Below are 22230 nucleotides of genomic sequence, written 5' to 3' on the forward strand. Positions count from 1 at the left end.
AACAGCTCTAAATTGTCTTTGCATACAATGAAATATTTTTTTGTCATGTCGAGAGATGCAGCCGTTCAGGATTTATCCACGCACTTTGCCGTGTTTACGAGAAGCCCATCAAATCTGACATACTGTGTGCGCTAGGAACATATATTCCATGCAAGTTTTATTCTCCGGAATTATCTTCACGTTGCTTTTGCTAGGGCTCTAGTGTCACATTCAAAATATACAGTCTGGTATATAAACCATAGCATTATCATACAGCAATCATTCAGGGAAGGTTTATGTAGCTTGAATGATGGAGATCGTCGCTTTCGGGCAGAAACCTCTTATCTCCATATTATTATTATTTCATAAATGACAATGAATACTTGATCATTGTACAACATCACACAAAAGCATCAAAAGTAGCAGATCCATAAGCTTGAAACACATTTTGAGCTTGTAGATACTTAGCCTAGTATAGCTACCATTGTTACTTTTGAATTTGAATCCTGAAAAGTAACGGTTCTGGACATATGAGGTTTCCACCTGACCGACAGAGACAATATGAAACATTGTAATGCTGCCAGACAGGCCATATCGCCTATGCAATTCATCGTAGAATTGGTTTACTGTAGATTGAATGTCTCTTTAAAGCATAAGAGAGATGCTTGATTTGTTATTTTTACACCTTGATTTGCTCAGGTCCTTAAACTCCCCTCTTGTCTGTGTGCTTCATAGAATGAAAGGTTTGTGCAGTCAATATTGGTGGCAGATCTCACTAAGGCCAATGAGGTGTAATTACTGGAGAGTAGCGCTTCTATAGCCCCTCCAGGCTCGGTCCAAACAGCAAGCTGTCTCTCCGCATTACAAGCGGCGTGAATCTGCATGTTGTTCAAGTGCTCTCTCTCTCACTCACTCTCTCTCTCTCTCTCTCTCTCTCTCTCCACACCAGGCAGAGAGACAAAATGTGGTTCTTTGGCACATATCCAATGTTGTCTCCCGTCCCTCCAGTCAACCAGATGGGCCACAGCGTTTAGTTCAAATGCGAAGTTTGGCTTTAGCCCCTATGCACTAATTAGAATAACAAAACTGATTGAGTGTCAGGAGGGAGGGAAAAACAGCAAAGCGTGCCATATCCTCGAAGCCTATATCCCAAACATAGATTGTTTCAGATGCCAGATGCCTGCACCACACGGCAAGTATAACCTTATAAGGCTACACTTGGCAGAAGTCTGCTAAATACAGTAGCTACTTGTCAGCGGCCAGCTGGGAGAGTTGGGTGGGAGGAATAGGAGTAAAAACAACATATTTGTATACATTTATTAACTTTGTTCGTACATTATAGGGGGTCCCCTGTAGAGTTAGTTTGGAGTAGTATTTCCGTAGCTTTTGGTATGTATGCTTCAGATTGTCCTGTGGGCATTGCATTTTTGTACTTTTCCCCCTATGATGTAATGGCAATGAAAGGAGCAGTTCTTTGATTTGATTTTCCTATGATGTTTTAACGTGTTCAGGTGTTTTTCTTGGAAGTTAGACGAGTCTCTGTGCCTCCATTGTCAGCTCACAGGGCTCTCAATGTGGAGAAATGAAAATGACACAAGCTGGTGTCCTCTAAGGAATACATTTGAAGTTCAGGCCTGTTTCTGGCTGTCTTCCTATGAAAGGTAAGTGCCTCAGGAGTAGATGGCAGTGCGGGTCAAATACGGTTGCAGCTTTATACTGTGAATGTGAAAGGTTGTAAGAAAGTAGGCTATTGAAAATGTTCACATTGGGATTCATGCATTCAGTGGTTTTACGCTACTCCCCATTGTAATGCTTGCTGGAAATACATGTGCGCCTGTACTGTTCGTAGCTAGATCTAGTTTTAGCATATACCTTTCAGATTGTGGCAATTGTCTTCAGGTAAACACATCTTCTAATTGATGAATTAGGCTACCTTTGCACAGCATCATGTGATTAACCACCAAATTCAACATGTTTATTAAAATATACATGCCCTGAAAATGCACTTGGCCCACCCGTTGCCACTGTCACAAATATTGCTTGCTCAGAGTGGGACAATGTCTCTGCTCTACATGTAAAGTGTCTTGAGACAACCTTTTGACACATTAATACAATTGAAGTGAATTAAATTGAAATTAATACGCAATTTTAATTATGACAAGATGCCCAAGAACTAACCCCAATTCATTCAACAGTTTCTTATTGTAACCTAGGATCATCCATCAATAGCAGTTCCTCTCTTTGAACGTGGATTCCTTATTTTGGGTGTGTCATTACCGAATTGCGACATATTGTGAGCATGTAGATCTGCTATCTTCGCTATTCATCATAATGTCTCTGTTACTTTTCAGGATTCTTTTTTTCTTTTTTTTGCAACCTACAACCATGCAGATCAGCTACTTTTGACACTTTTGTGTGACACAGTAGTATGATCAAGTAGGGGGTCAATTCACAAAAAAAACACAAAAAGTTAAAATATGGAGATGATAATGTATAGGGCTTAAGTGATCAACTTTAGTACTTCAACTGACCAGGAAACCCAAGTGCTCTATGCATAATCCAAATCTCGTCTACGCTGATATGATTGGTTAATTGCACTATTCATACCGGACGGTATATATATATGTGTGTATTTTGTATGTATTTTGTATATATAATGTATTTTCTTTTAAGTTTTGCCTATAATAATGACATGCCCAACAGGGATGCCATGTTGAAAAGTGGCTGCCACTTGGTATCGTTGAAAGTAGCGGCTGCCACTTGGTCTCTTCATCAAGTCATTTCAGGCTTGATGCTTTTAGTAAATCTTTCCGAACATTCCCAACCCCGACGCCACCAGAGCTGTCTCATGGTAGACAGGCAGTCATCTTGATGCCAGGCTTTTCATTGTGTTGGCCCATTTGAACTTGTCTCCTCGCGAGTGCCTTGCAGGACATTATCACATAGGGATCCATCTCTCCTCGTCTCTCTCAGTGGAGCCATTGTTTTGTGTGGTGTCCGCGGGCCTGATGACAGTAATGGCCTAATCCGTTTGAAGTCTTAGTCACACACTGACAATGAGAGAGATTTATGGGCGGGGAAGCTTGCCTTAAAGTGTCTCCTGCTCAATTTATTTTCACAATAAAATATTGCATTCCCTTCGACGTGTGTGTGTGTGTGTGTGTGTGTGTGTGTGTGTGTGTGTGTGTGTGTGTGTGTGTGTGTGTCCAGAAGTGTCTATCTGTCATTAGTAGAAAGCCACAATTGCTATCAGAGCGGTCTGTACGCCAATGTTGGGCTGGTTACTCAGAAGATGTTGTTTTCTTCTTTATGCGTTGTGGGTGCGTGCGTGCGTGCGTGTGTAATTTGCACATGTACTGCAGGAAACAAAAACCTGAATCTATTGAATCTCGGCTCTATGTACAATTCCTTCAGAATTATCCTAGGAAAATGCACTTGAATGAAGTACTAAAATCTGACTAATGCATAATGTATTAGGGAGTGCTGCTGCACCAACACAATGTAAGCACAACGTGAACAACATTAATGTTCTACAATAAGCACATAACAAAGAACAATAACTAGCAGTTAACTTTTTGTTGCGAAAAAGTGTTCCAGTACCTCTTGTTGAGCTATGTGCTGACATCCTCCACCTACACTATACTTACTCATACAATGAACACAATTTCTACCCGAAGAAACAAACAGACCAGCCGCATTTCAAATATACACTGGGAGTTTGTGGTGACCGACTGGGTATAAAGTTAAGTGTAAGACCTTCAGGTAAACCTATTTTATGCTTCAGCGCAAAAGTGTTTCGCCAAAGCATAAATTAGGCTCTACAGTTCCTTTCAAAGACAAGAATAGTGTTGCATTGCAGAATAGTGTTGCATGCCCCACATTTACATGCAACGTGATGCAACAATAACACGCAAAAGTGTTTCGCCGAAGCATAAATTAGGCTCTATACAGTTCCTTTCAAAGACAAGAATAGTGTTGCATTGCAGAATAGTGTTGCATGCCCCACATTTACATGCAACGTGATGCAACAATAACACTGAAAAACGTTTTGGAAACTCTTCGTTCAATTAGCACTTCACTAAGTCCCTCCCAAACCCATCCTTGTCCAATAGGCACGTTAGCAGTAAAGAAAGCTTGACCTGCATAGCAACCGTTGCAAAATTATTTGGATTGGCATTGGACAATCGCTTTTTGGGGTGGGAAGGGCTAATTAGCAGTGGTTCCCAAACTGTGGTGCGTGCACCCCCTGTGGTGCGCAAGCCGTGACATGAAAAGGATAATGGTGGTGCTATGGTTTTATTTTAAATATATGAACATATTATGCCAATATATGGCAACAGGCAAGTATATGCTGCATATATTCCATATTCGTAATCGGATCGGGAGCAAAAAAACATAATCGGGAGTCGGGATAAAAGGGAGCTCCCGTTTCAATAATCTGGGCATAAAAGCTCAATATGTCTGAGTCACCTAAGTTTCCCTGTCATGTAGTGGTCCAGTTTTAAGTAGGCCTATCTGCATCTCAATGCATCTGGCTGCTGCTGGCCGGTTCGAGCTCAGGGAGAGTTGTTGACGTACACAAAAAATCAATCGGTCTGTCCTTGAGTGTCGAATGCTTAGATTGAGTGATACAATTTCTTTATTTCAGATAGGTCAGCGCAGACTGACAGGGAACCAAGGGCAGGGAGAGGAGAGATAACAGAGAGAGACAAGAGAGGGAATGGGACTTGAACCTGGGTAACTTGTACTCACAAAGAGCATATGGTCTGTGAGCAAACAGGCAGACCTGCCATAACGGTCTTATAGCCATGCAGGGTTTGTTTAGACACAGAGCACCTCCCCCATCTCAAGCATAATGCTCTGCACCTATACATCTCTCTCTCTCTCTCTCTCTCTCTCTCTCTCTCTCTGTCTACCTCTCTCACTCGACGTCTCCAGAGAGATTAATTACTCTGTTACTCTGTGTGGCCCTCGGCTGCCGGTCTGGGCTCCGGCACAGCTGTTGCGGCCGACTGCATGCTGTACTTTCACTCGCTCGCCCCGCACCATGAATCATTCAAGCAGGCAAAATGTCCATCGCCACAACATTTACTGTCAGCCACGACGAGGCTCATTATTATTATTTAGCCCCAAGACCAGAACGCGGCTTTTATTTTAACTTTAGTTATATCGTTGCTGTCGGAGAAACCTCTTATCTGGTAAATTAATGTCCTACCTCACTGTATTGCATTACTGCTTGTTTTTTGTTCTTTTATTCTCCATTGTTCTGTAATGCACTTTGAGCTGCATTTCATGTCATGAAAGGTGCTATACAAATAAAGTTGTATTATTATTATTATTATTACCTGATCTTACTATAGCGCCACACACAAAAGCACAAAAGTAGAAGATCCAAAGGTCGAACGGCGGCGAAGTGTTTTGAGCTTGTCCCTACTTTATGAGGCTTCCACCCGACAGAGATGATATATTATTGTCGGAGAGGGGTTTTTATCTAATATAAGCAAATATGTTTTGGTATTCTATGGAAGAGGAAAAGCGAAAACAAAACAACTAACGGTGATATTGTTCTTTTCTCCCCGACGCCCATCCCACCCCCCATCCCGTCCCTCCCCACTCCACCTCTGGCTTGTTACGCACTGCTAACATGGACCTCCATCACGCAGGCTCAGGTCAGTGTCGTTCACATTGTGTACCTGATATGCTCTGCTTTAGCTCAATGAAAGCGCCCCTTTGCATGCTGCCAGCTCTCCCAGAAGTCATGCACATACACACACACACACACACACACACACACTCTCTCCCCACAATCCCTCCAACCCATCCACCCCACCCCACTCCATACCAAGCCCCCATCACCACTCGCCATCCTTTTGAGTCGAGAGGAAAGAACCGTATATCTATGACTGGATACAATGTCACGCCAGGTGTATATTATGGGGAGGGAGCATGGGGGAATTGAATCTCTCTATTTCCCATTCCATCCGGATCCCCTCCGCAGTCCCTTCTACCGTTGGCACTTTGTGAAGGAGCCTCGGAACTTCATTATATTTGTGAATAAGTCTGTGAAGCTTTTAGAGTGAGCTGCTCAAAGAAAAAGAAAAAAGGACCCAGTAGCATTCTTTTAATTCTCCATGAAAAAAACAGAGTGCTGCTGCGCTTCAAGGGCTGTGTGTGTGAAAGAGATGGGAGCCAGGAGGAGGAGACGAGGCGGTCGTACAGAGGAAGGGAACGGATGAGTGGACTGTGTCCAATCCGTGTTCCATGTGCTTTCTGCACGGGTCGTATCGTGATAACTGATAACGGGTCTTTGTCCAAGCAGTTCGCACATGAATCGGTGGTGGAAAGTTATGACTTTACTTAAAATACAGTTTTGAGGTACTTTCACTTCATTTGAGTGTGTCAATTTGTCAAGACTTTACACTTATATCCCACTACATCTCAGAGGCAAATATTGTTTTACGTTGTACTTTTACAATTATGGACCACAATGGACACAAGTCACGTTTGTGTTTTTGTGTGATGCTGTAGAATGATCAAGCAGGGCGTTCAATTACGGGGGAAAAAAGTTTTATATGGAGATAAGACGTTTCTGCCCGACAGCAACGAAATACTTGTGTACTTGTGCAATGCCATGGTTTTTTTTGTTTCTCTTCTGGGAGCTAAGCGATAGAAAAGCTCTACTCTGCTGATGAGCAGGCTGTTTAACTGTTTTGGGTGGAGGCGGGGGTGGTGCACATGCTGTAGCAGCGGTGCGTTGCGATGGTGGCTTGGGTAGTGGCGTGGGTGGGGGAGGGGTTTAGGATACAGCGTGCCAGCGCTACCCAGCAGGGGCATCTGCAGGCACAGATGGGGGATGATGAGAGTGTGTAATGGGCGTCTGTGTGCCCCCGCTCTCTCTCTCTCTCTCTCTCTCTCTCTCTCTCTCTCTCTCTCTGTCTCTCTCTCTAACCCGTACGCATGTGTGTGTCTGTGTGCCAAACGCACGCACGCATGCACGCACGCACGCACACACACACACACACACACACACACACACACACACACACACACACACACACACACACATGCATGCATGCATTCAACAACTTTGTCATTGCATTTTCGCTCAAATTGTCCTCTAGAGTGCACCTACCTCCCTATCAGTCTGACAGGCTGCAGTATACTAGATGGAGAGTAAACATGTGTTTACAGGAAGTCTGAGTATTTCCACGTTGGATAGAGTTGACGCTTTTCACAGATGTACCCGAGTCACCGCTGGGAAGACAATAAGCTCCGGCAATTCAACATAGGAAACGCCTGCAAACTATAAGACTAAATATATAACAGTTTCGTCAACAAATAAAAACTAGACTAAACTAGACAAGTCACTTGATGTTTGTTTGATGTTGTGCTCTGAAAATAGCAGATCTACAAGCTCACAATGCATTGTGGGCTTGTAGCTTGCAACCAAGTGTAAAATCAACCATTATGACTCAATCAAGGCCAGCCAAAATACTCAATCCACGCCCCCCTGTCGTAGAAATTTAGATGTAAACATTTAATAATACCCCTTTATAAAAGAGTATCTCCTCTAAGTCATTTCCTCTGAGATTATCTCATCTGTCACACCCCTGTGGTGCTGTTTGTCTCACTCTGTTACTGTCCCATTTGTTGAACTGATAGGCTCAAGTCTTGAGGCTATATTTGGGGCTGGCTGTTGTGGGAGTGAAAGCTATAAAGGCTGTGATCCTATGTTACTCTGAGAGTCAGACTGGGGTTTCCATATATGAACAGGTCATGTAAATCTTGGCTCCTTACTCGAGTAAAATCCTCATACTTCCAAACTCTGAATTCTTGTGATGCCTCATTATTATATGTATTGTCTTTCTGAGCATGTGTCCTACAGACTGCCTTAACACCCAGCAAATCAAACAACCAAAAGGGGACTTTTTGCCACCTATCTGTGTTTTTTAAAGGTAGAGTAAGTGATTTCTTTCTGATAGTACTCATTGCTATAGAGTGTCTGTTCAGTAACAGGAATCTCCATGTCTCTCCATCTCTTTATTAAACAGAACATGCATTTTTCAGGTCAGGATACAAATTGTATCCAATCAGAATAGATAACTCAGACAGGATACAGATTAAAGAAGTGATATTGAATGAATGACTGAATAAATAGTTTATTTCAATCTTTTTCATTGAAACCTTACAAGAATCCCTTTTTATTTTTACGTGATCGAAAAGGTCTAATTGGCCGAAATGTTGATACCTGCTTTAAACTAAATGTTGTGTTTATTTAAACAGCTGGAGCGCCAGGGAGTCTCTTGTTACAGAACAAACACGCCATAGCAATAATTACTATCAGAATATACAGTAGTGCTTTAACCTTAATTGTAACAGTTGGCTACAGTATGTGTAAACAAGTCCAATCACAACTGGACCAGTTCCTAGAAAAATCCTTTGAAGAAAACAGTGAAAGTGTAAACAGGGCAGTAGAAGGCCTCACTTATATATTCGAACTTACAGCCTCACTAGCAAACCTAAAAGTATCAAACAAGAAAGCCAGAAAAAATGTTGAAAATGACAAATGGTACGATAATTGATTGATTGATTGAAATATTTATTAACAGTTTGTAGAATTTACAGTACATTTTAAGCACAAACTCAATACAAAGACTGTTAACTGTGAGTGGACGACCCAATTAAGCATTACACTTGTTTACAACAGGGTCCACATTGTTCAATTCATCAAAACATTTAGAGACATACAAATAGACACTTCTATGTAGCTAAAGAACAGAACAGGAATTCATCATATAGGAAGCAAAAAGGGAAAAGATACATATACAGTGAGGGGAAATGGGGTGGGGGGGGGGATTCAGATTTTACAGAGGCCAGTTTCGAATTGCAGCCATCCGTAGGTGCCCTTTGAGAGCGGTTTTGAAGGAGTCAAGGGATTCACATGTCTTAATGACTGTTGGTAGGGCGTTCCACATTTTGGTGGCATAGGAGCGAAAAGAATTTAGTCCCTTGTTTGTGCCGAATCTGGGTTGTACATGGTTTGTTGCACTCCCTCTGGTGTTGTGGGTGTGGACTTCGTTTACATTAAGGAAGTATTTAGGTACATGGGTATCTTGGTGGTGTATCGAATCTTGTGGACCAGACCCATTGCAAGATGCTGTACTCTGTCGTCGACCCTAAGCCATCCCAGCCTGTCAAAGTGGGCAGGGGTGAGGTGGGTTCGGGGGGTGAGGCCAAGTAGGAGCCTGACCAGTTTGTTTTGGGAGGTCTGGGGCCTTGTTTTAAGGGCCTTTGAGGTGCTGTGGTACCAAGAGGTGGATGCATAGTCAAAGAAACCTTGTACAAGGGCTCCTGTTAAGGTCTTCAAGGTGTTTTTGCTGACCAGTGACTGCAAGAATCTCAGGAAAAAACTAAGGAAACTATCAGACCAAAAACACAGAGACCCAGACAACCACAACACACATCCCCATATTCTCCAATATGGGGAAACACTGAAACAATACAAGAACACAGTAAGAGAAAAAAGAGATCAACATGTTAGAAACCAACTGCAAGATATTGAGGATTCCATACAGACAAACAGCTTCTGGGAAAACTGGAACAGACTTAATAAGCTAAAACAGGACGAACTACCCATCCAAAATGGAGATATATGGGTGAACCATTTTTCGAGCCTCTTCGGCCCAATCGAGAAGAACAAAGAGCAAAAACAAATAAAAGATAAACTACAAAACCTAGAGTCAGCCATAAAAGACTACCAGAATCCACTAGATTCCCAAATCAACCTAAAAGAACTACAAGACAAAATAAAAACACTTAAAACAAAGAAGGCCTGTGGGGCAGACGGAATTCTAAATGAAATGATAAAATTCACCGACCTCAAATTCCAACTGGCCATATTAAAACTCCTAAATATCGTGCTCAGCTCTGGGATTTCCCCCAGCACATGGAATCAAGGGCTGATAACGCCACTCCACAAAAGTGGAGACAAATATGACCCAAATAACTACCGCGGGATTTGTGTAAACGGCAACCTCGGAAAGATCCTCTGCATGATCCTCAACCACAGAATTCTAAATTTCCTCACTGAAAGCAATGTCCTGAGCAAATCACAAATTGGCTTTCTACCAAAATATCGCACAACAGACCACATTTACACTCTCAACACCCTAATTGACAACCAAATAAACAAAAACAAAAGCTAATTATTATCCTGCTTTGTCGACTTCAAAAAAGCATTCGATTCAATTTGGCATGAGGGCCTGATGTACAAACTGTTGGAAAGTGGCATTGGGGGGAAAACCTATGACATCATAAAATCAATGTACACTAACAACAAATGCGCAGTTAAAATAGGCGAAAAGCACACAGACTTTTTCCCCCAAAATCGAGGAGTTAGACAGGGATGCAGCCTGAGTCCAACACTCTTCAACATATATCAACGAACTAGCAAAAACGTTAGAACAGTCTACAGCTCCAGGCATCCCCTTGGCAAACACAGAAATCAAATGCTTACTTTACGCAGATGACCTGCTGCTGCTGTCCCCAACCAAGGAAGGACTACAGCAGCAACTTCATCTCCTACACAAATTCTCCCAGACATGGGCCCTGACAGTGAACCTAACTAAGACTAAAATCATGATATTTCAAAAAAGGCCCAGCCGCCAAAACCACCAATTGTTCCTAAATACAATCCCACTAGAACAAACAAAAAACTATACCTACCTTGGCCTAAACATCAGCAGCACAGCGAACTACAACCAAGCTGTAAAGGACCTGAGAGACAAGGCAAGAAGGGCATTCTATGCCATCAAAAGAAACATCAAAATAGACATCCCAATTAAAACCTGGCTTAAAATACTGGACTCTGTGATAGAACCAATTTCCCTCTATGGTTGCGAGATCTGGGGACCATTAGCAAACCATGATCTTGAAAAATGGGATAAACACCAAACCGAGACCCTACACACAGAACTCTGCAAATCCATTCTCCGTACCCAGCGGAAAAACACCAAATAATGCATTCAGGGCAGAATTAGGATGATACCCACTCATAATCAAAATAAAAAAGAGAGCACTTAAGTTCTACAACCACCTAAAAGAAAGTGACCTAGATGCACTCCATAACAAGGCACTCACACACAGTGAAACTCTAGAGAGATGCCCCCTCAGCCATCTGGCCCTGGAACTCCGGGCACAAACACAAACAGAGCCACGAGATAGAAAACCCATTGGACTAAACCAAATTATAAAACAGCAAAAGGAAAACTTTGACACATTGGAAAGAAGCAACACAAAAGCAGAGTAAACTAGAATGCTATCTGGCCCTAAACAGAGAATACACAGTGGCAGAATACCTAAGCACCGTGACCGACCCAAAACAAAGAAAAATCTTAACTAGGTACAGACTCAGTGAGCACAGTCTCGCAATCGAGAAATGCCGTCATAGGCAGACCTGTATCCCGAGAGAAGACAGACTATGCACCCACTGCACACACAATGAAGTGGAAACCGAGCTACACTTCCTAACCATCTGTCCATTGTACCAAGACATCAGAGACACATACTTCCCACAGATTACAACCACACACAGAGATTCTGAAAACATGACCAATGACAAAAAACTCCCTTATCTGCTGGGCGAAGTACAACAATGTGCAAACACAGCAGCAAGATTTGTGAGTTGCTGTGATAGGAGAAGGATATCAAATGGAACACAACCACCCTAAAGATTAATCATTGTGTATATTCCTGCACTATACCTGCATTGAGTGACCTTGGTACATAGAATTTGATCTATTGAAGATTCTGACCTTCAAATGTACATCATTTTTGTTTCGATTGTATTGCTGTATTGTTGTATTGTTCTGTCTGCTTTGGCAATGTAAACATATGTTTTCTCATGCCAATAAAGCCCTTTGAATTGAATTTAATTGAATGTGTAAAAACAGCAGTTATAGAATATAGATGGTGTTGTGGTTGGAGCTGTGGTGTATTGTAGCTACAGAGGAACTTTGAGGTGAAAGGTACGCCTTGCTATTCTGAAGGTTGCTTCATTCCCTCCCTGGCATTCTCTGCATCTCTGAAGTCTTCTCTGTGCCTGAGCTTTTGAAGTGTCAGCTATACATGCACGCACGAACGCTCGTACACACACACACAGGCACACACGCACGCACGAACGCTCATACGCGCCTCATACACCCACGCACGCACACACGAACACTCGCACGAACGCTCGTACACACACACACAGGCACACACACACACGCACGAACGCTCGTACACACACACACACACACACACACACACACACACACACGCACACACACACACACCACTTATGCTGTCTGAACACACACACACACACACACACACACCACTTATGCTGTCTGAACACGTATAGTATGTTTGTGTGCTCTTTGTGTGCGTGGGGTTGGGTGTGTGTGCGTGTGCGTGTGTGTGTGTGTGTGTGTGCGCGACTGTGTGTGCGACTGTGCGTGTGCGTGCATGCATATGTATACACACACACAAGTGTGTGTAAGAGTGCATTCATTAGTATGCGTGCCCAACTGCCCATGCATCCCACTTATCCACTTTAAACCCTGTGTCCCTAAAAACCCTCTTTTGTTTTTTGATGCATGCCTTTTAGTTACTTCTTTTCTTTTACTCATTTCCTCTGCAATGTGATTTCACTTTCTTTCATAATGTGTTTATTTCGTCTTGAAGTGTTACTGCTTCAGTGTTTTGTGTATAGCACTTTGAATTGCCTTGTGTTGAAATGTGGTATGCAAATAAACTTGGCTTGCCTATTTTCAAAAACATTCTAAATTCACACATTTTGTGAGCTTACAGATCTGCTATTTTTGTATAGGACAGTAAGTGTAATCTACTGTACACGTACTGTATAGGAAACAAGAGCCATGTCAATGTCACAAGTATAGAAGAATGTGAGGAACAGACAGTGTGAGTACTATTTGAATGGTCCTCACAAGAGAAATTGTTGTAGGAATATACATATACAGTATACTGTAGGTTTAGGGTTTAGATTTGGAGCTGTCCTTGTAGATCGGCTATTTTCAGCCTTAGGGTTACTGTAGAAAAAAAAATGGCAAAGCATTCATTCAAAAGTCATTCATAAAATTGCCGCCCAAAAATGATGATGTCTCACAGCAGGTATAGTAATACAAACGGATGTGTGTACGTGTTTGCATGTGTGTGTAGGTGTACGAGGCCGTGCCGTGTCACAATGCGTGCAGCCAGTACGAGTGGAGGACGGAGCCCTGGTCGATGTGCACCATCAACTCTGTGGACGAGACGCCAGCCTGCGGGGAGGGAGTCCAGAGCCGCAAGATCAGGTCAGCAAAAGACAGCCTGGCGACCTCCTGGAACCGTTACACACATCATTATCATCGTTATCACAGCTGGCACATACAATACGGCCTGGCAATGCCAGCCAAGCCAAGCAAAAAAAAAGAAAATGTGGAAAAATAAGCTATTATTTTATATTGAATGTCAACCCGTTTGCCTCCGATGTAGCAGCACGAATATTATAGCTAGGGAGTACGTTTTGGCAGACATGACCTTCTTTATCAATGGTGTGTGTGTGTGTGTGTGGGCGTGCATGCGTGCGTGCGTGCGCGCGTGCGTGCGTGCATATGCTGACTGGTATAGTGTTTGTGTGTGTAGGCATTGCAGGTATTGAATTATGCACAGCATGTAAAAGATTGTGACGGTAGACGGTGTCATTTTTAGCCAAGTCAAAAGACCCTTAAAGTCACTGATCTCGTGTGGCACTTTAGCTGCACTCTTGCTATACGTGCCAGGCAGTCGAGACCCACCGCTGGTCCTAATCATCCAATCCTCTGGCAAACTGAAACAAATCTAAAGGTTTGAGAGGAGGGCAGGTGGCAAGCTGAGGGGAGCCTGTTTAAAAAAAAGTGGTGCTAGTCTATTTAGAGACAGAATCTTGGTATAATTTGCTCAGAAAACAAAAATAAGGACCCAGTTTGCAGGGCCCCAGAGACTAGTTATCCGGCTACAATTCCGTCTCTGTGCTGCCAGGTGTGTGAGGAGGGGAGAGGAGAGCGCTGAGGGTGCTGCCAGCATGGATGACAGTCTGTGTGATCAGGACGACACGATGCCACCAATAAGAGCCCGGGTCTGCTTCCTACCCTGCCCTGAGGACTGTGTCATGTCCCCCTGGGGACCGTGGAGCCAATGCCCCCAGGTGAGAGAGACCCACTAATGGACTGACTGACCCACTTGATGGCTTGCTTGTTTAGTCCAGTGGTTTCCCAACCTTTTTTTTTCTTCTCTCCTTTGGAGCATTTGACACCTCACGTGCACGCATGCGCACGGCCACACACACAATCACGTATACTGTACATGCACGCACGCACGCATGTACGCACGCTCGCACGCACTCACGCACGCACGCACACACATAATTTTCAAACAAGTTAACCACTTAAAGCCTCACAAGTAAATATGTAACATTTTATTTTGTCCAATCTGTACGGTAGAGTATGTTAATACAGTTATATACAAATTATGTAACTTATATAACTTATACAATTGTGGTGGTTGTATTTTGTCTCCCTGCTATACTATTGAGACATTTAAGGTGTTTGCACATAGAGCGTGTTTTTCGGACGAATATCGGGGCGAATGTCGGAGCACGGGAATAAAATATTCGACGTTTGCACACCGCCCCAAATATTGCATCTATAAAACGTTTTTGTTGTCTTTCACATTGCTAGGCATGGTCTTTCACCCTTTGAGCAGTACTGTGTCCTTCCAGACCAAAGAGCATTCATCATCTCATTGAAGAGCACAAAGTACTTTATGAAAAGCCCGATATGGCTGTGAAAATAGGCAGCAGAGCACACACACACACACACACACACACACACACACACACACTCAATCTATGTGTGTGTGTGTGTGTGTGTGTGTGTGTGTGTGTGTGTGTGTGTGTGTGTGTGTGTGTGTGTGTGTGTGTGTGTGTGTGTGTGTGTGTGTGTGTTTGTGTGTGTGATCTGCGGGTTAGGGGCATTGCGGTCCCCCTCCCTTGCATCTGAACAGCGGCTTTCACTCTCTCAGTCCCCCGCTGCACTGTTCCAGAACAGTAGCGATCCAGCTAAAATGTAGCTGATATTTAATACCAAACATGTTTGAAAATGGCCGCATTGATCAGAGAGGCCCATATCAACTCGGGAGGGTTCAGATTGGATCTTTGAACACTCACAGATCAGGGGATCATCCTCACTGCTGCTGATCCACTCAATTCCGGTCTGCGAATACATTGCAACTAATTTAAAGGTATATTCAGTGATTTCACTTAATTCAAATATCCCTTTTTTCTTGTTGTGTGATAATCCTCCTTACTATAGAGTGTGCTGACCATATAATTAGTTCCTCCCTATCCCCAGTGAACCACAGGGGTAAAAAAAAACCCTAGTTTCGGTTTTGGTGGTGGGTGAGAAAGCCTTCATCCAATCAGGATAGAGGGGGCCTTCATCCAATCAGGATCGATTGGGGCGGGCCTTGGTGCGCGTGCTGTTGGCCTGTTGCACTTCCCCCCCACTGTAGAGCGTGTGCATTTGCACATCTTGTTCCCGTCGCTGACCGTGTTTTTTCTCCAAATCACTGAATGCTCCTTTAAATAATTTGCATCGCACTCAGTGTGCAAGGATATTTAGCGTGGCCTCCTTTGAGGATTTCGGATCTGCAAAACGCAGGCTTTGTGCAAACTCTTAAAGATCGTGTTGCTTTTAAAATGCGAAATGGGTCGGCATCTCGTTTCCGACTACACTCCAGCTAAAGCTTTGAGGTGTTCATGTAGACTTGAAAATGTGACTTTTGTGGGCTACCTCCTCTCTAACCCTAACCCAAACCCCTCCCCCCCCTCCCCCTCCGCTCTGTGTGCATGTATACTCATAACACAAACAGCAGTGTAAATCAGGGGTTCTCAACGTTTTTGGCCGGGGACCCCCGGAGATGCTTTGGCAATGTCTCGGGATCCCCGCCCCACCCCCTCCCGACCCCCAATATAATTTGACTGCTACAATAACCTTAATAATAGAGACAATATACCATATAATAATACATTAATAAATAAATACTGAAACCTTATAGTCATTAGGGAGGAGTATGCATGATGTACTATGTGTACCATGTAAACTCTTCATTTCCATTTTCCAGCAATTCAGTTGAAAATTGAATTTTCCCCTTTTTTTGTTTTTGAAAAATAATTTGGGGACCCCCCAAAATAATTTGGCGACCCCCCGAGGGGTCGCGACCCACAGGTTGAGAATGCAAATGCATGGCAAATGAATGGCTCCCAGTGTGTACGCACCGCTTAGAGTCTCACATCCCCCGTTGGAATACGCGCCGGGGGGCACATGAGGAGAGATCATCGCACCCGCTTTTTAATTACACGTACACCGACGTGTTGTAGCAACATAGCAAACCAATACATTACGATGCACAGATTTTATTGCTCAAAATGGGTATGGGGGGGTGCGGTTCGGGGGGGCTCCGCTTGTAACGCCCGCACACTTACAAATTACATTTAGCATAATGCCATTATATTGCTGTATAATTAATTCATTTTACATGATGAGTTTGCCCATAGGCTAGAGAGGCCTGGCATGTGGGTGGTCTTCTGCTGCAACAAGCTACAGGCACCTGTATCGCTGTGTTATAGGGTTTCTGTCACAGATAACACAAGTCACTGGACCAACACCAGAGACAGAGCAGAGGGGAGGGGGGGAACAGAAAGGCTGATGGAGAGAGAGAGAGAGAGAGAGAGAGAGAGAGAGGGAGAGATCACCGAATTAGTTCAAGTCGTCTCTGCATTGTGTGTCTTGTTCAATCTATTCAATCTACAAGCCCTGGCGGCGTTCCTGCATCAGAGAAATCCATTCAACCACTCCGTCCAGGCATTGTGGTTGAGTTGTTCTAAACCATTGTTGTCTGCTCTTAACTTGAATGCTAATGAAACCACAGCAACCGTGCACACTAGTAGTCATGCAGGATTGATCTGGAGTTGGTACCTGTTACAGTAGCTACCCTGGATGATTCCCTACCGACAGGGCTTTGTAGGGATGGCAGATTAGTCATTAGCATGTATGAGATTCGTATCCAGTGGTGGAAGAAGTGCTCAGGTATTTTAAAAGTAGCATTAGCACTGTAGACATTTTCTACAGTTTGTTTGTTTGTTTATTTATTTATTTATTTATTTATTTATTTATTTATTTATTTATTTATTTATTTATTTATTTATTTATTTATTTATTTATTTATTTATTTATTTATTTATTTATTATAGCCAAAGTATAAAATTAATGTATGTTTTTGCAATAGTAATAATAGTATTATTTCTGTATCTAATTAATGATATAGCAACCTACTGCTCTGAACAAATTTTGGCGTCTAACCATTTAAGACCCTACAGTGTACTAGAGGCTATGCACGAACGCCTATTGAGTGGCAAAAATACTACTTTCGGACCTTGACAGCCCATACATCCAAACAGTAAAGTCCTATCTGATTGTATTAAACAACGTTAAACTCACCAATATTATATTATTATGTTATTATCAGTGTTGGGGAAGTTACTTTTAAAAAGTAAGGAATTATAGTTATCGTTACTTATCTAAAAAAGTAATTTGTTACTTTACTTTACATTAAATTATGAAAGTAACTACTTTATTTTACTTTACTTTACTTTAAAAAATAATAATATAAAAAACGGACAAAACCGAATACCGAATATAGGAAACAGTTGGCCGAAAACCGAATACCGAATAGCCAAATACATCTTGTGTGGCATGTGGAATTTCATGGATTTTGATGCGATGTGATACGAGTCATCCGACACATTTAACCTTTTTTAGATTTTGTTTTTAAGCTAGATCTATAAAGAATAGGGTTGGGACTTCATTAAAAAACATCTAATTAATTGGAGGCTTTGTGATGAATTCATCTCAATTAATCACAAACAATCGCATATCAATAGGCCTATTTGACCTGAGCAGTGAGCTTTTTTCTACATAAGCATAGGCAATAAAACAAGTACTAATAATAATAGTGATAATATTATTTATATAAAGCTTCTCTGAGTACTTAAAGACACTTTTCAAGGAGAACATGAGAAAACAAATAAAAACAACTTTATTAGAGAAAAACTAAGACTATGGAATAAAATAAATTAAAGTGGAATGAGATAGCAATATTCCAGAGGTGGGTTTGAATTTATAGGTGGTGGCATGTGGCATGAGTTTTGGGAAGTGCATCGTTTTGACAGGTCTGCCTGCTGTGGACAGTGAAACCCTGACCATTAAACACGGGCAGACGCAACAATACAGTCTATCATTCATTGTTAAAGCTCCAAATGATATTCCCATTTGTCTTTGTGTCTGCCCGTGTAAACGCAGCAGCGAGTGTGAGGGCCCGGGTTGGGGAACGGATGGAAAGTATAGTGTTATTAAAGAGGACTCCTTCTGACTATATGGAACGTTAGCTCCCATGCTAGCTACTAGCTAGTAGCTTCCCTCGTCAACAGAACACCACCACAGATCGGGTGGTCCGGTGGAAGCTGCTGATAACACATTGCTTGTGCCCGTGGATGGGAAATAAGATTTAAAAGGCTATGGAAGCGTGGATGAAAGCACAGATGTGTGCAATAAAGTTGTGTCGGTTCTGCCTGTGCATTCCATCTGCTGCAGTGCTCGTGTGTTCTGTGTTGTGACTGTCGCTGGCTGCTGAATGCATAGTTAAAGAGCGTCATAAGCATGCGCCCTTCCTGCGCTGGAAGTAGTTATCTACCCGTCGCAATGCACAGCGCGTTGGGCTTGTACATCTGTGTTTTTCCCGCAGTTTAGTTGAATTATATCGATTAACAACTTTATTTGCCCCCTTCACTTCAGTAGCACAGAGACGCCTGTATGATAGACAAGCGGCTCAGCTGCATGGCGAGACTTTTCACTGATCACATCAATTGACATAACGCCATAACGCGGTTAACACACGCACAGTAATTATAACGACGTTATGGAATGGGAAATGTAAAGCGTTAGGTTACAAATTATTGCAAATAGTAGTTAAGTTATGTAACGTAACGCGATGTAAGGGCGTTAGTCACAACACTGGTTATTATATATACCGTATATTACCAAATAACAGCCCATGCTCAAATAGCCGCCCAGCACCTAATAACGGCCCAGGTACTGACACCATTTTACGTAATAACCGCCCTCCTTCAAATAACCACCCTCCCCCATATAACGGCCCATGGACCGTTATTTGCTAACTTAATCAGCCTCAGCCCTCATTTATATTATTACATGCGTGTTCACCGTGTTGAGTTTGCAGATCTCCACACGCCACTCGATCACCTCACAACAGCGCAACACCAGTCCTCCACATCCATAAAATAAATCGGCTATAGTTTCACAAGTGCTGCCCTGCAGCCTATGCACAACCAATTGTTTTAATTCAAAGTGGTATATATTCTGTGAAATGTTTATTGTCATCTGTGTATATCTACAAGCTTCAAGTGTTGCATGACAGCGCTTTGTGAGCTTGCAGAGCAGATCATCCATTTTCGGTGCGCGGCGTGCGCCAGCCAGGTCCTCACAAGTATAAAACACCACCACCATGATCAAGTCCTCATAGCAACAAAAAGGTTGATATTTAAATCGTGCTATTCTCAGCCAATCTTCAACTGATTGTTCTAATTCCAAATGGCCTATAATCCGTGAAGTGTAAATTTTCATTGGGTGTATAATTAATGTTTTTTATATGCTTTTTTTTTTTGGAGTGAGATGCTATCGGCATATAGTTCACGTGCACCACATGGCTCTGCTTGACATTACATTTTCTATCGCCTGTAACCTAACCTGTGGGGTTTAGCCACTTGACTACACACAGTACAGTACTACAGTAGGCTATGTGTAGTGTAGGCCAATAAATTATGGTTTTATTCAATCAGTACGTAGGCCTACAGTTTATAATGAAATCATTTATTTGTCCGCTGTTTCCCCTTGCTCAATCAGAACATGTAGTGGTTAAACCTGTGTGTTGATATACGCTCCCTCTTACAATTAAATCAAAATGCATTGCCTGCTATGTTTATTGTTTACCATACTAAAAAAAGATGACTGCATGGAACTGTATGTAACCAAATGATGGCCAGGTGTAGACCGGTGCAAAAAGCCGTGGCCGGTGTGCAAAGAAATAGCAGATCTACAAGCTCACAATGCGTCGAGCCTCGGCGCGTTGTGAGCTTGTAGGTCTTGTACAACATTGTTGCACTAAATTGGAGGAGGATGATGAGTATATTCTACAACATTTCCAAATGTATTTTTACCCCATTTCCAGGCCTATGCATTAATGAGGATATTGTATGATATCAAGCAAGACAACATGGAAAAAAGAACAGATGTAAAAAAAGTAACACTATGCTGTTCGGTTGTTATTTATGAAATGAAAAAATAATTAATTGAATTTCATGGCGGTAGGAACCCTGTACAGTATTATTATATGTTGTTTTGTACAGTATACTTGTAAACGCTTTACTGTATGTACTGTAGCTTTGTTTTTTTAATTAGTATTACGGTAATACCAGTTCCAGACAATATTTACACGTTACTGTATGTTACTGTATGTATATACTGAAACCAAATAATGGCCTTGTGCAGGCCGGTGCAAAAATAAATAACAGCCTATGGCGAATAACGGCCTAGGGGTCCGAATCGATTTTGCATATTAACAGCCCGGGCTACTATTTAGTAATATGGTAATAACATAATATCTTCACCAAAAATCTTTGCCCTGAGAATAGGGACGCTAGGGTGAAATGTAGAAAAATCAAATGTATTTCCTCAGCTCATAGAAGAAAAAGAAGAAGAAGCAAGCTGATCAAAAGTAATATATTAATGTATTAATATTGGAGAACTTCTTGTTCCATAATTCAAAATTATAGCACCTGGAGAAAGAAATGATTGCCTTAGCACATTTTGTGTGCCCAGGCAAACTAAACTGGATTTATACCCGATGTTCTTGCCATCCTTTTGCCTTCTTTTCCCAAAAGAGTTCTCATCAATGTTAAATTGAGTTTGTGAGCGGATGGTATGCGGTCTTTCATCTATTATTAAGGTGACATTATGTAAGGGATTGAGCATTGGTAATATTACTGAAATCAGAACAGCATAACAGTCACTTTACACATACACTTTCTCTCAAAGAACCACAGTGGAAATAAGCTCTCTGGCTTTATTTTAGTTTTATCCTCTTGACATACACTGTATGTACAAATATATTATGTTTCCATGTCTATATTATGCATATTGTTAAGATGTCGAGCAAGCGATTTGTGCAAAAATAGACACTGGCAGCTGAAAGGGAATAAGGAACAACTGCTGCAATTGATGATCAAGCACGTAGTGAAGTTGGCTTCTGTGGTGTTGTGTTGTTGTATTACTGAACAACTCCTTCCATTCTCCCTGTCACTGTGAGGCGGAAACTTTGTATCTCCACATTTCAACATTTTATGTTATTTATTTAATTATTTTTTTTGTAAAGTAATGACCACAGATCTACAAGCTCAGCTCACAAGCTTGTAGATCAGCTTTTTGTGGATCCATTGGGACACAGGTTATTTTTTCTCAATTTCCTGAAAATTGACATGAGTTTTCCGCCCGACAGCGGTATTGAGCTCCATTACAAGCTGTTTTGATGCTTTTTCCAGCCTGTACACAAACAAAACATTAAACTGTTCTCAGATCAGGCTCGCAAAATTAGTTGCAGTTGAAATTAAATTGGCCCTGGCAAAGGCGTCTTGCATCTGTCTATCTTTGTGTGTGTGTGTGTGTGTGTGTGTGGGCTGGGGGGGGTGGGGGGGGCTGTTAGCGTGACAATCATGTTTGATCAACGGGCCTCATCTCATTAGGGAATGACAGTGATAGAGAAGTGCTTCAACTGCTGCGAGAGAGAGAGAGAGAGAGAGATCTCCTATAATGTTTAATTTGTCATACTACATTGTCGCACAAAAGTAGCAAAAATAATCTACAAGCTCACGATGAATCAATTTCTAATGAATTGAATATGAAGTTGGACCTGGGTTTTAAATCCTCTTAGCAGACCTTTTATTAAATTGTACTTTCCTGTGCTTTTTTCTGTAAACTGTTATATGCCTGTTAAATGCTGTTAGATGCCTGATGAAGGTCTGAACGACCGAAACGTTGC

General features: G+C 42.1%; 1 protein-coding gene across 1 annotated transcript in view; it reads left to right on the forward strand.

Annotated features, from left to right (window-relative positions):
* The window catches only part of thsd7ba (thrombospondin, type I, domain containing 7Ba), a 255663-nt gene that overhangs the window by 202588 nt on the left and 30845 nt on the right, over positions 1-22230 (forward strand). The window contains exons 17-18 of the mRNA XM_083776564.1: positions 13201-13334; positions 14041-14206. Of these exons, the coding sequence (XP_083632690.1) occupies positions 13201-13334; positions 14041-14206 (300 nt within the window). The remainder of the gene's footprint in view (positions 1-13200; positions 13335-14040; positions 14207-22230) is intronic.

This window comes from Protomyctophum parallelum, assembly GCF_964188405.1.
Source record: "Protomyctophum parallelum genome assembly, chromosome: 11".
NCBI classification, from domain to species: Eukaryota; Metazoa; Chordata; class Actinopteri; order Myctophiformes; family Myctophidae; genus Protomyctophum; species Protomyctophum parallelum.